The sequence below is a fragment of the Anomalospiza imberbis genome, unplaced genomic scaffold (genome assembly GCF_031753505.1).
Source record: "Anomalospiza imberbis isolate Cuckoo-Finch-1a 21T00152 unplaced genomic scaffold, ASM3175350v1 scaffold_177, whole genome shotgun sequence".
NCBI classification, from domain to species: domain Eukaryota; kingdom Metazoa; phylum Chordata; class Aves; order Passeriformes; family Viduidae; genus Anomalospiza; species Anomalospiza imberbis.
Window position 1 is genome coordinate 92402 of NW_027099811.1, and position 13359 is coordinate 105760.

At 59.7% G+C, this 13359-nt stretch overlaps 1 protein-coding gene across 1 annotated transcript; it reads left to right on the top strand.

The window, feature by feature from the left end:
• Window positions 1–202: 202 nt before the first annotated feature.
• Window positions 203–13078, top strand: LOC137466340 (hydroxyproline dehydrogenase-like). The gene is made up of 9 exons (XM_068178101.1): window positions 203–499; window positions 3159–3349; window positions 4470–4590; window positions 6843–6923; window positions 7003–7083; window positions 8589–8741; window positions 10985–11151; window positions 12385–12496; window positions 13040–13078. Exons 1-9 carry the CDS (start codon window positions 251–253, stop codon window positions 13076–13078), a joined length of 1194 nt encoding a protein of 397 aa, XP_068034202.1. The 5' UTR covers window positions 203–250.
• The last annotated feature ends 281 nt before the right edge of the window (window positions 13079–13359 follow it).

The window sequence follows — 13359 nt, forward strand, 5'->3', positions numbered from 1 at the left end:
GTCCTTGGGGGGATCTATGGGGCAGGGAAGGTCCCTGGGGGGATTTATGGGGGGATTTATGGGGCAGGGGAGATCCCTGGGGGGATTTATGGGGGGATCTATGGGGCAGAGGAGATCCTTGGGGGGATCTATGGGGCAGGGAAGGTCCCTGGGGGGATTTATGGGGGGATCTATGGGGCAGGGGCGCTCTGGGGGTCGATCTCTGGGGCAGCGAGTGACCAAAGGCTGGAGGGGGTCCCCGTGGAGATCTATGGGGCAGGGCGGGTCTGTGGGGCAGGAGAAGCCATGGGGTAAATCTGTGGGGCGGGAGGGGTCTGTGGGGGGATCTATGGGGCAGGGAGACTGGGAAAGTGGGGAGGGGTCGCCACTGCTGGTGCAGGTGCAGGTGCAGGTGAGGGAGGGCCGGGCCCTGGCGGCCCTGGGATGGTGGGAGCTGCTCCGGGGCCTGCTGGTGTTCGCCCTCTGCTCCCACCCCCGGCTGCAGCGGGACCCCGAGGCGGTGAGACCCCCCTCCCCAAAAACAATGGGGACCCCCCACCCAAATTAGAGACCCCTGACCCATAGAGAGACCCATAGAGAGAGACCCCTGACCCACACCGAGGGCTTCCCGCCGTTTTCTGCCCTCACAAGCTGCCCCAGAAGTGACCTCCAAACCCCTCCCTTGCCCCATCAAAGCCCCCCAGATTCCACAAATGGCCCCCCAACCCCCTCCTAGCCCTCTTGACTCCTAAATCTCCAAATGTACACCTCATTTCTTCCCCATAACCGGCTCCGAAACGCCATCCGCGAACCCCAAACCTCGCCCCTGCTCCTTACGGTCATGGCGGGTCCTGAGCTGTGTCCCTGTGGGGCAGCTCTGGGGGCAAAGTGGGGCATCTCCTTCCTCCTGTTCCCTCATGGCTGCCCTCATTTCCCTCCCTCAGGGATTAGGCCTTTCTGTCCCTTCAGGGCTTCCTTCATTCCTGTCCCCTCACTGTTTCCCGTAATTTCCTTCCCTCATATTTTCCCGCCATTTCCTCCCCTCACCGTTTCCCGCCCTTTTTTCCCCCTCACATTCCCCCTCCATTTTCTCCCCTCACATTTTCCTGCCCTTTTTCCCTTCACATTCCCCCTCCATTTTCTCCCCTCACATTTTCCTGCCCTTTTTCCCCTCACACTTCCTCACACTTTTTCCTCTCACACATTCCCATCATTTCCTCTCCTCACACTCTCCTGCCCTTTTTCCCCTCACACTGTCCCACCATTTTCTCCCCTCACACTTTCCCACCATTTTTCCCCTCACATTCCCCCTCATTTCCTCCCATCACATTCCCCCTCCATTTTTCCCCCTCACACTTTCCCACCATTTTTCCCCTCACATTCCCCCTCCATTTTTCCCACTCACACTCCCCCTCCATTTCCTCCCCTCACACTCTCCCACCATTTTTTCCCCCTCACATTCCCCCTCCATTTTTCCCCCTCACACTTTCCCACCATTTTTCCCCTCACATTCCCCCTCCATTTTCTCCCCTCACACTCTCCCGCCCTTTCCTCCCCTCACACTCTCCCACCATTTTTTTCCCCTCACACACCTCTGCCATTTTCTCCCCTCACACTTCCCACCATTTTCCCCCTCACACTTCCTCACCCTTTTTCCCCCTCACACTCCCCCGCCATTTCCTCCCCTCACACTCCCCCGCCATTTTTCCCCTGACTCTCCTGCCCTTTTTCCCCTCACACTACCCTGCCATTTTCTCCCCTCACACTTTCCCACCATTTTCCCCCTCACATTCCCCCTCCATTTTCTCCCCTCACATTTTCCTGCCCTTTTTCCCCTCACACTTCCTCACCCTTTTTCCCCTCACACTTTCCTGCCCTTTTTCCTCTCACACATTCCCACCATTTTCTCCCCTCACACTCCCCCACCCTTTTTCCTCTCACACTCTCCCACCATTTTCCCCCTCACATTCCCCCTCATTTCCTCCCATCACATTCCCCCTCCATTTTTCCCCTCACACTTTCCCACCATTTTCTCCCCTCACACTCCCCCACCATTTTTCCCCTCACACTCCCCCTCCATTTTTCCCCTCACATTCTCCCTCCATTTCCTCCCCTCACACTCTCCTGCCATTTCCTCCCCTCAGAGTTTCCCTTCATTTTCTCCCCTCACACTTTCCCACCCTTTCTTCCCCTCACATTCCCTCGCCTTTTTTTCCCCTCACACTCCCCCACCATTTCCTCCCCTCACACTTCCCACCATTTCCCCCCTCACATTCCCTCTCCATTTTTCCTCTCACACTCCCCCGCCCTTTTTCCCTTCACACTCCCCCTCCATTTTCTCCCCTCACATTCTCCTCCCATTTCCTCCCCTCACACTTCCCACCATTTTCCACCTCACACTTCCTCACCCTTTTCCCCCCTCCTCACACTTTCCCGCCATTTTTTCCCCCTCACATTCCCCCTCCATTTTTCCCCCTCACACTTTCCCACCATTTTTCCCCTCACATTCCCCCTCCATTTTCTCCTCTCACACTCTCCTGCCCTTTCCTCCCCTCACACTCTCACACCATTTTTTTCCCCTCACACACCTCTGCCATTTTCTCCCCTCACACTCCCCCACCATTTTCCCCCTCACAATTCCTCACCCTTTTTCCCCTCACACTTTCCTGCCCTTTCTCCCCTCACACTCTCCTGCCATTTTCTCCCCTCACATTTCCCCACCATTTTCTCCCCTCACACTCCCTCTCCATTTTCTCCCCTCACACACCTCTGCCATTTCCTCCCCTCACACTTTCCCACCATTTTTCCCCTCACACTCCCCCTCCATTTCCTCCCCTCACACTTTCCCACCATTTTCTCCCCTCACACTCCCCCTCCATTTCCTCCCCTCACACTCCTCTACCATTTTTTCCCCTCACACTCCCCCTCCATTTCCTCCCCTCACACTTTCCCACCCTTTTTCCCCCTCACACACCTCTGCCATTTTCTCCCCTCACACTCCCCCGCCATTTCCTCCCCTCACACTTTCCCACCCTTTTTCCCCCTCACACACCTCTGCCATTTTCTCCCCTCACACTCCCCCTCCATTTCCTCCCCTCACACTTTCCCACCCTTTTCCCCCTCACGCTCCCTCGCCATTTTCTCCCCACCCCACCACAACCTCCCCCGGTTCCCCACAGTTCCTGCGGGCGTCCCGCCGGCTTCTGGGTCCCCACCTATGGCGGGCCCTTCTCTCCGTGTCCCTCTGGGGTCAGTTCGCGGTCGGCCGGAGCCCGGCGGCCGTGCAGGAACTGGCCCAGCGGCTCCGGGCTCGTGGCCTGCGCCCCATGCTGGCCCTGCCCATCGAGGGTGAGGGACCCGATGGCGAGGGGTGAGTCGGGGACGCTTATGGGGCGGTTTTGGGGTCACTTATGGGGTTTTAGGGTCACTAATGGTGTCCTGGGGTCACTTGTGGGTTACTTCTGGGGTTTTCTGGGTCACTTATGGGGCAGCTTTGGGGTCACTTATGGGGTGTGGGGGTGACTAATGGTGCCCTGGGGTCACTTGTGGGTCACTTACGAGGAGTGGGGGTCATTTATGGGGTGTGGGGTTCACTTATAGGACAGTTTTGGAGCCACTTGTGGGGTTTTAGGTTCTCTTGTGGGTCACTTGTGGGTCACTAAAGGGGATTGGGGTCACCTATGGGTCTGGGGTCACTTCTGGATCATTGATGGGGCGTGGGGGTCACTTGTGGGGCACTTCTGGGGTCACTGATGGGGTTTGGGGTCACTTGTGGGTCACTGATGGGTTTTGGGGTCACTTATGGGTCACTAATGGGGTTTTGGGGTTACTTATGGGTCACTGATGGGTTTTGGGGTCACTTATGGGTCACTAATGGGGTTACTTGTGGGTCACTGATGGGGTTTGGGGTCACTTGTGGGTCACTGATGGGGTTTGGGGTCACTTGTGGGTCACTGATGGGTTTTGGGGTCACTTGTGGGTCACTAATGGGGTTTTGGGGTTACTTATGGGTCACTGATGGGGTTTGGGGTCACTTGTGGGTCACTGATGGGTTTTGGGGTCACTTATGGGTCACTAATGGGGTCACTTGTGGGTCACTGATGGATTTTGGGGTTACTTATGGGTCACTGATGGGGTTTTGGGGTTACTTATGGGTCACTGATGGATTTTGGGGTCACTTGTGGGTCACTGATGGGTTTTGGGGTTACTTATGGGTCACTGATGGATTTTGGGGTCACTTGTGGGTCACTGATGGATTTTGGGGTCACTTGTGGGTCACTAATGGGGTTTTGGGGTTACTTATGGGTCACTGATGGGGTTTTGGGGTCACTTGTGGGTCACTGATGGGGTTTGGGGTTACTTATGGGTCACTGATGGATTTTGGGGTCACTTGTGGGTCACTGATGGGTTTTGGGGTTACTTGTGGGTCACTGATGAGGTTTGGGGTCACTTGTGGGTCACTGATGGATTTGGGGTCACCTGTGGGGCAGTGAGGCCTGGTTCGAGCAGAACTGTGGGGCGGCCCTGCAATGTGTGGGGCTGGCGGCCACCTCGGGCCCCGAGCCCGCCATGCAGCTGAAGGTGACGGCGCTGCTGAGCCAGCGGCTCTGCGTGAGTGGGGCAGGGGGATCTGTGGGGCAGGGGGGATCTGTGGGGCAGGGGAGATCTGTGGGGCAGGGGGGATCTGTGGGGCAGGGGGGATCTGTGGGGCAGGGGGATGTGGGGTGGGATCTGTGGGGCAGGGATCTGTGGGGTGGGATCTGTGGGGTCTATGGGGCAGGACTGGGATCTATGGGGCAGGTAAAGGATCTATGGGGCAGGTAAAGGATCTATGGGGCCGAATGGATCTACAGGGTGGGGATATGGGATCTATGGGGCAGGAGGGATCTGTGGGGTGGAGATGTGGGGTGGAACCTATGGGGCAGGACTGGGATCTATGGGGCAGGTGAGGATCTATGGGACAGAATTGGGATCTTTGGGGAAGTTGAGGATCTGTGGGGCAGGACTGGGATCTAAGGGGAGGTTGAAGATCTGTGGGGCAGGACTGGGATCTATGGGGCAGGACTGGGCTCTGTGGGGCAGGACTGGGCTCTATGGGGCAGGTGAGCCCTCCATGGGGCAGGATTGGGATCTATGGGGCAGGACTGGGATCTATGGGGCAGGACTGGGATCTATGGGGAAGGACCGGGATCTATGGGGCAGATGAGGATCTATGGGGCAGGACTGGGCTCTATGGGGCAGGACTGGGATCTATGGGGCAGGACTGGGCTCTATGGGGCAGGTGAGCCCTCCATGGGGCAGGTGAGGATCTATGGGGCAGGATTGGGCTCTATGGGGCAGGTGAGCCCTCCATGGGGCAGGTGAGGATCTATGGGGCAGGACCGGGATCTATGGGGCAGGACTGGGCGCTATGGGGCAGGTGAGGCCTCCATGGGGCAGGACTGGGCTCTATGGGGCAGGTGAGCCCTCCATGGGGCAGGTGAGGATCTATGGGGCAGGATTGGAATCTGTGGGGCAGGATTGGGATCTATGGGGCAGGTGAGCCCTCCATGGGGCAGGTGAGCCCTCCATGGGGCAGGACCGGGATCTATGGGGCAGGACTGGGATCTATGGGGCAGGTGAGCCCTCCATGGGGCAGGACTGGGATCTATGGGGCAGGATTGGGCTCTATGGGGCAGGTGAGGATCTATGGGGCAGATGAGGATCTGTGGGGCAGGATTGGGATCTATGGGGCAGGACTGGGCTCTATGGGGCAGGTGAGCCCTCCATGGGGCAGGTGAGGATCTATGGGGCAGGATTGGAATCTGTGGGGCAGGATTAGGATCTATGGGGCAGGACTGGGCTCTATGGGGCAGGACTGGGCTCTATGGGGCAGGACTGGGATCTATGGGGCAGGTGAGCCCTCCATGGGGCAGGTGAGGATCTATGGGGCAGGATTGGAATCTGTGGGGCAGGATTAGGATCTATGGGGCAGGACTGGGCTCTATGGGGCAGGACTGGGCTCTATGGGGCAGGACTGGGATCTATGGGGCAGGTGAGCCCTCCATGGGGCAGGTGAGGATCTATGGGGCAGGATTGGAATCTGTGGGGCAGGATTAGGATCTATGGGGCAGGACTGGGCTCTATGGGGCAGGACTGGGCTCTATGGGGCAGGACTGGGATCTATGGGGCAGGTGAGCCCTCCATGGGGCAGGTGAGGATCTATGGGGCAGGATTGGAATCTGTGGGGCAGGATTAGGATCTATGGGGCAGGACTGGGCTCTATGGGGCAGGACTGGGCTCTATGGGGCAGGACTGGGATCTATGGGGCAGGTGAGCCCTCCATGGGGCAGGTGAGGATCTATGGGGCAGGATTGATATCTATGGGGCAGGTGAGGATCTGTGGGGCAGGACTGGGCTCTATGGGGCAGGTGAGGCCTCCATGGGGCAGGTGAGGATCTATGGGGCAGGATTGAGATCTATGGGGCAGGTGAGGATCTGTGGGGCAGGTGAGGATCTATGGGGCAGATGAGGATCTGTGGGGCAGGACTGGGATCTATGGGGCAGGACCAGGATCTATGGGGCAGATGAGGATCTATGGGGCAGGTGAGGATCTATGGGCCAGATGAGGATCTGTGGGGCAGGACTAGGATCTGTGGGGCAGGACCAGGATCTATGGGGCAGATGAGGATCTATGGGGCAGGTGAAGATCTATGGGGCAGGACCGGGATCTATGGGGCAGGATTGGGCTCTATGGGGCAGGTGAGGATCTATGGGGCAGATGAGGATCTGTGGGGCAGGATTGGGATCTATGGGGCAGGACTGGGCTCTATGGGGCAGGTGAGGCCCCTCAGGTGAGCCCCCTGTCTGGCCACGCCCCCCAGGAGAAACTCTCGCTCCGATTGGCCAAGCCGGAAGGGGCGGTGCTTAACCCAGAAGAGGTGGCGGCCATGTTGGGTGGCCAGGTAACCCCTCCCCGATTGACCACGCCCCGTTCACCTGGGCCACGCCCATTTTACCTGGGCCACGCCCCCTGCCCCGCAGGTGCCCGAGCTCACCTGGCTCAGCCCGGCTGAGAACGAACACCTGGGGAGGGGCCTGAGGAGGCTGGAGCAGGTGGCACAGGTGAGTCACCTGCGCTCCGCCAGGTGGCACAAGTGGCTCAGGCACAGCTGGCACAGCTGGGCACACCTGGGGACACACCTGGGGACAGCTGGGGACATCTGGGGACACACCTGGGAACACACCTGGGGACATCTGGGGACACCTGGGGAGACACCTGGGGACACACCTGGGGACACCTGGGGACAGCTGGGGACACCTGGGGACACCTGGGCACACCTGGGGACATCTGGGGACACCTGGGGACACCTGGGCACACCTGGACACACCTGGGGACATCTGGGGAGACACCTGGGCACACCTGGACACACCTGGGGACATCTGGGGACACACCTGGGGACACACCTGGGGACAGCTGGGCACACCTGGGGACACCTGGGCACACCTGGGACACACCTGGGGACACACCTGGGACACACCTGGGGACACCTGGGCACACCTGGGACACACCTGGGGACACACCTGGGGACAGCTGGGGACAGCTGGGACACACCTGGGACACCTGGGCACACCTGGGACACACCTGAGGACACCTGGGACACCTGGGGACAGCTGGGTCACACCTGGGGACACCTGAGGACACCTGGGGACACACCTGGGCACACCTGGGGACAGCTGGGTCACACCTGGGGGCATCTGGGTCACACCTGGGACACACCTGGGGACACCTGGGGATATCTGGACACACCTGGGGACAGCTGGACACACCTGGGGACACATGGGGACACACCTGGGGACACCTGGGGACATCTGGGGACACACCTGGGGACATCTGGGGAGACACCTGGGGACACCTGGGCACACCTGGGGACATCTGGGGACACACCTGGGGACACCTGGGGACACTTGGGATGCACCTGGGCACACCTGGGTACATCTGGACACACCTGGGACACACCTGGGCACACCTGGGCACACCTGGGCACACCTGGGACACAGCTGGGGACACCTGGACACACCTGGACACACCTGGGGACACCTGGGGACACCAGGGACACACCTGGACACACCTGGGCACACCTGGGACACACCTGGGGACACCTGGGGACACCTGGGTCACACCTGGACACACCTGGGCACACCTGGGACACACCTGGGGACAGCTGGGGACACCTGGGGACACCTGGGCACACCTGGGCACACCTGGGCACACCTGGGGACAGCTGGGGACACTTGGGATGCACCTGGGGGACACCTGGGACACACCTGGGCACACCTGGGTCACACCTGGACACACCTGGACACACCAGGGCACACCTGGGACACACCTGGGCACACCTGGGCACACCTGGGACACACCTGGACACACCTGGGCACACCTGGGCACACCTGGGCACACCTGGGACACACCTGGACACACCTGGGCACACCTGGGCACGGCTGGGACACACCTGGACACACCAGGGCACACCTGGGCACACCTGGGCACGGCTGGGACACACCTGGGCACACCTGGGCACACCTGGGCACACCTGGGCACGGCTGGGCTGACGTGCCCGTGCCCCCAGGCCGCGGTGGCCCGGGGCGTGCAGGTGCTGGTGGACGCCGAGATGTCTCACCTGAACCCCGCCCTCACCTGCCTCACCTGGGGGCTGATGTGGAGGCACAACCGGGCGGGGCCCCGCCCCTGGGTCTGGAACACCTGGCAGGCCTACCTGAGGGTGAGCACACCTGGGCACGCCTGGGGGCACCTGGGGGCACCTGGGAGATCCTGGGGACACCTGGGGCACACCTGGGGACACCTGGGGGCACCTGGGGGATCCTGGGGGCACCTGGGGCACACCTGGGGGCACCTGGGCACACCTGGGGGCACCTGGGGGATCCTGGGGGCACCTGGGGACACACCTGGGCACGCCTGGGGGCAACTGGGGCACACCTGGGGACACCTGGGGGATCTTGGGCACACCTGGGCACACCTGGGGGGTACCTGAGCCACATTTGGGGTACCTGGGGCACACCTGGGCACACCTGGGGCACATTTTGGGGCACACCTGTCCCTCCGCAGGACACTGAGGCACACCTGGGGCACATTTTGGGGCACACCTGTCCCTCCCCAGGACACTGAGGCACGCCTGGGGCACACCTGGGGCACACCTGGGGCAGATTTTGGGGCACACCTGTCCCTCCGCAGGACACTGAGGCTCACCTGGGGAACACCTGGGGCACATTTTGGGCACATTTTGGGGTACCTGGGGCACACCTGGGGCACACCGGGGCACACCTGTCCCTCCGCAGGACACTGAGGCACACCTGGGGCACATTTTGGGGCACACCCGGGCACACCTGTCCCTCCGCAGGACACTGAGGCACACCTGGGGCACACCTGGGGCAGATTTTGGGGCACACCCGGGCACACCTGGGCACACCTGGGCACACCTGTCCCTCCGCAGGACACTGAGGCACACCTGGGCTCACCTGGGGCACACCTGGGGCAGATTTTGGGGCACACCCGGGCACACCTGTCCCTCCGCAGGACACTGAGGCACACCTGGGCTCACCTGGGGCACACCTGGGGCAGATTTTGGGGCACACCTGGGCACACCTGGGCACACCTGTCCCTCCCCAGGACACTGAGGCACACCTGGGGCACACCTGGGGCAGATTTTGGGGCACACCTGTCCCTCCGCAGGACACTGAGGCACGCCTGGGGCACACCTGGGGCAGATTTTGGGGCACACCTGTCCCTCCGCAGGACACTGAGGCACGCCTGGGCGCTCACCTGGGGCACACCTGGGGCAGATTTTGGGGCACACCTGTCCCTCCGCAGGACACTGAGGCACACCTGGGGCACACCTGGGGCAGATTTTGGGGCACACCTGTCCCTCCGCAGGACACTGAGGCACACCTGGGCACACCTGGGGCACACCTGGGCACACCTGTCCCTCCGCAGGACACTGAGGCACGCCTGGGGCACACCTGGGGCAGATTTTGGGGTACCTGGGCACACCCGGGCACACCTGTCCCTCCGCAGGACACTGAGGCACGCCTGGGGCACATTTTCGGGCACACCCGGGCACACCTGTCCCTCCGCAGGACACTGAGGCTCACCTGGGGAACACCTGGGACACATTTTGGGCACATTTTGGGGTACCTGGGGCACACCTGGGCACACCTGGGGCACACCCGGGCACACCTGTCCCTCCGCAGGACACTGAGGCTCACCTGGGGCACACCTGGGCACACCTGGGGCAGATTTTGGGGTACCTGGGGCACACCTGGGGCAGATTTTGGGGTACCTGGGCACACCTGGGGCAGATTTTGGGGTACCTGGGCACACCTGGGCACACCTGTCCCTCCGCAGGACACTGAGGCACGCCTGGGGCACACCTGGGGCACACCTGGGGCAGATTTTGGGGCACACCTGGGCACACCTGGGCACACCTGTCCCTCCGCAGGACACTGAGGCACGCCTGGGGCACACCTGGGGCACATTTTGGGCACATTTTGGGGTACCTGGCGCACACCTGGGCACACCTGGGCACACCTGGGGCACACCCGGGCACACCTGTCCCTCCGCAGGACACTGAGGCTCACCTGGGCACACCTGGGCACACCTGGGGCAGATTTTGGGGTACCTGGGCACACCTGGGGCAGATTTTGGGGTACCTGGGGCACACCTGGGGCAGATTTTGGGGCACACCTGTCCCTCCGCAGGACACTGAGGCACACCTGGGGCAGATTTTGGGGCACACCTGGGCACACCTGTCCCTCCGCAGGACACTGAGGCACACCTGGGGCACACCTGGGGCAGATTTTGGGCACACCTGGGCACACCTGGGGCACACCGGGGCACACCTGTCCCTCCGCAGGACACTGAGGCACGCCTGGGCGCTCACCTGGGGCAGATTTTGGGGCACACCTGGGCACACCTGGGGCACACCGGGGCACACCTGTCCCTCCGCAGGACACTGAGGCACGCCTGGGCGCTCACCTGGGCCAGGTGGGCGTGGCCGGGCTCAGGTGCGGGGTGAAGCTCGTGCGCGGGGCTTACCTGGAGCAGGAGCAGGGGCGGGCGCGCGCCCGGGGCTGCCCCGCCCCCACCTGGGACACGGCGGAGCAGAGCGCGGCCAGGTGGGGGCGGGGCAGCCCGCGGCACCGGGCACCGGGAAACTGAGGAATTTGGGAATTTGGGAATTTGGGGGAATTTTGGGGATTTTTGGGGGGATTTTGGGGAAATTTTGGGGAATTTTGGGGATTTTTTGAGGATTTTGGGGAAATTTGGGGGATTTTGGGGAATTTTGGGGGGAATTTTGGGGGAAATTTTGGGGGAAATTCTGGGGATTTTTGGGGAAATATTGGGGGAATTTTGCGGGAATTTTGGGGGAAATTTTGGGGGAAATTTTGGGGGAAATTTTGGGGATTTGGGGGGAATTTTGGGAAATTCGGGACTTTGGGGGATTTGCGATTTTGGGGAAATTTTGGGAATTTGGGGAATTTTGGGGATTTGGGAATTTGGGATTTTGGGAATTTGGGAATTTTGGGAATTTGGGATTTTGGGGGATTTGGGATTTTGGGGATTTGGGATTTTGGGGGATTTGGGATTTTGGGGAAATTTTGGGAATTTGGGGAATTTTGGGGAAACTGGGGAACTTGGGGATTTGGGAATTTGGGAATTTGGGGATTTGGGATTTTGGGGATTTGGGATTTTGGGAATTTGGGATTTTGGGGAAATTTGGGGAAATTTTGGGAATTTTGGGGGATTTTGGGGAAACTGGGGAATTTGGGGATTTGGGATTTTGGGGGAAACTGGGGAATTTGGGATTTTGGGATTTTGGGGGGATTTCGGATTTTGGGGAAATTTTGGGGATTTTGGGGGGAATTTTGGGGAATTTTGGAGATTTTTTGGGGGATTTTGGGGATTTTTGGGGGATTTTGGGGAAAATTTGAGAAATTTTGGGGAATTTTGGGGGAATTTTGGGGAAAATTCGGGGATTTTTTTGGGAATTTTGGGGGAATTTTGGGAGAATTTTGGGGGATGTTGGGGGAAATTTCGGGTGGTTTTGGGTGATTTTTGGGGTGAATTTCGGCCGATTTTTGGGTGGGTTTTGGGTGATTTTTGGGTGAATTTCAGTTGATTTTCGGCTGATTTTTGGGTGAATTTGGGCTGATTTTTGGGTGGTTTTCGGGTGATTTTTGGGTGAATTTCAGCCGATTTTTGGGTGAATTTGGGCCGATTTTCGGCCGATTTTCGGGTGAATTTTGGCCGATTTTCGGCCGATTTTCGGGTGATTTTGGGCCGATTTTCGGGTGAATTTGGGCCGATTTTGGGGCGCCTCCCCGCTGATTTCTGCTCTCTCTCCCCAGCTACGAGCGCTGCCTGCGGCTGCTGCTGGCCGCGCTGGCCCGGCCGGGCTCGCGCCTCTCGCTCATGGTGGCCACGCACAACGAAGGCCTCGGCCCTGGCCGCGCTCCGCGGGTGAGCGCCGCCGCGCCGCGGAACGCGCGGAATTCGGGACTTTGGGGAATTTGGGATTTTGGGGATTTTTTGGGAATTTTTGGGATCTTTGGGTGGTTTTCAGTCAATTTTTGTGAAATTTCGGGTCCATTTTGGGGTGATTTTCGGTCAATTTTTGTTAAATTTCGGGTCCGTTTTGGGGTGGTTTTTGGTGAATTTTTGTGAAATTTCGGGTCCGTTTTGGGGTGATTTTTGGTGAATTTTTGTTAAATTTCGGGTCCATTTTGGGGTGATTTTCAGTCAATTTTTGTTAAATTTCGGGTCCATTTTGGGGAGATTTTTGGTGAATTTTTGTTACATTTCGGGTCCGTTTTGGGGTGATTTTTGGTGAATTTTTGTTACATTTCGGGTCCGTTTTGGGGTGATTTTCAGTCAATTTTTGTTACATTTTGGGTCCGTTTTGGGGTGGTTTTTGCGCCACCCCCAAAAAGCCCCGATTTCACCCCAAACCCCCCCAGGCTGTCCCGGGTCCCTCCCGGCTCCGTTTGCTTCGGGCAACTGCAGGGGATGGGCGAGCACCTGAGCCTGGCGCTGGGTGAGTGACCACCGAGTGACCACCGAGTGGCCACTGACCCCCGAGTGACCCCTGACCCCTGAGTGACCCCCGAGTGACCCCTGAGTGACCCCTGAGTGACCCCCGAGTGACCCCAAATCCCCAAAATCCCCCAAAATTCCCATAAAACACCCCCAAATCACCCAAACCTGACCCCAAACTGACCCCCGAGTGACCCTGAGTGACCCCCTGAGTGACCAATGAGTGACCCCAAATCCCCAAAAATCCCCCAAAATTCCCTTAAAACACCCCCAAATCACCAAAACCTGAC

Coding starts and splice junctions, on each gene's coding strand:
- LOC137466340 (XM_068178101.1), top strand. CDS start 251: ATGGGGCAGGGCGGGTCTGTGGGGCAGGAGAAGCCATGGGGTAAATCT. Junction 6,924..7,002: donor CGGCCATGTTGGGTGGCCAG/GTAACCCCTCCC, acceptor CCTGCCCCGCAG/GTGCCCGAGCTCACCTGGCT. Junction 12,497..13,039: donor GCCCTGGCCGCGCTCCGCGG/GTGAGCGCCGCC, acceptor GGGCAACTGCAG/GGGATGGGCGAGCACCTGAG.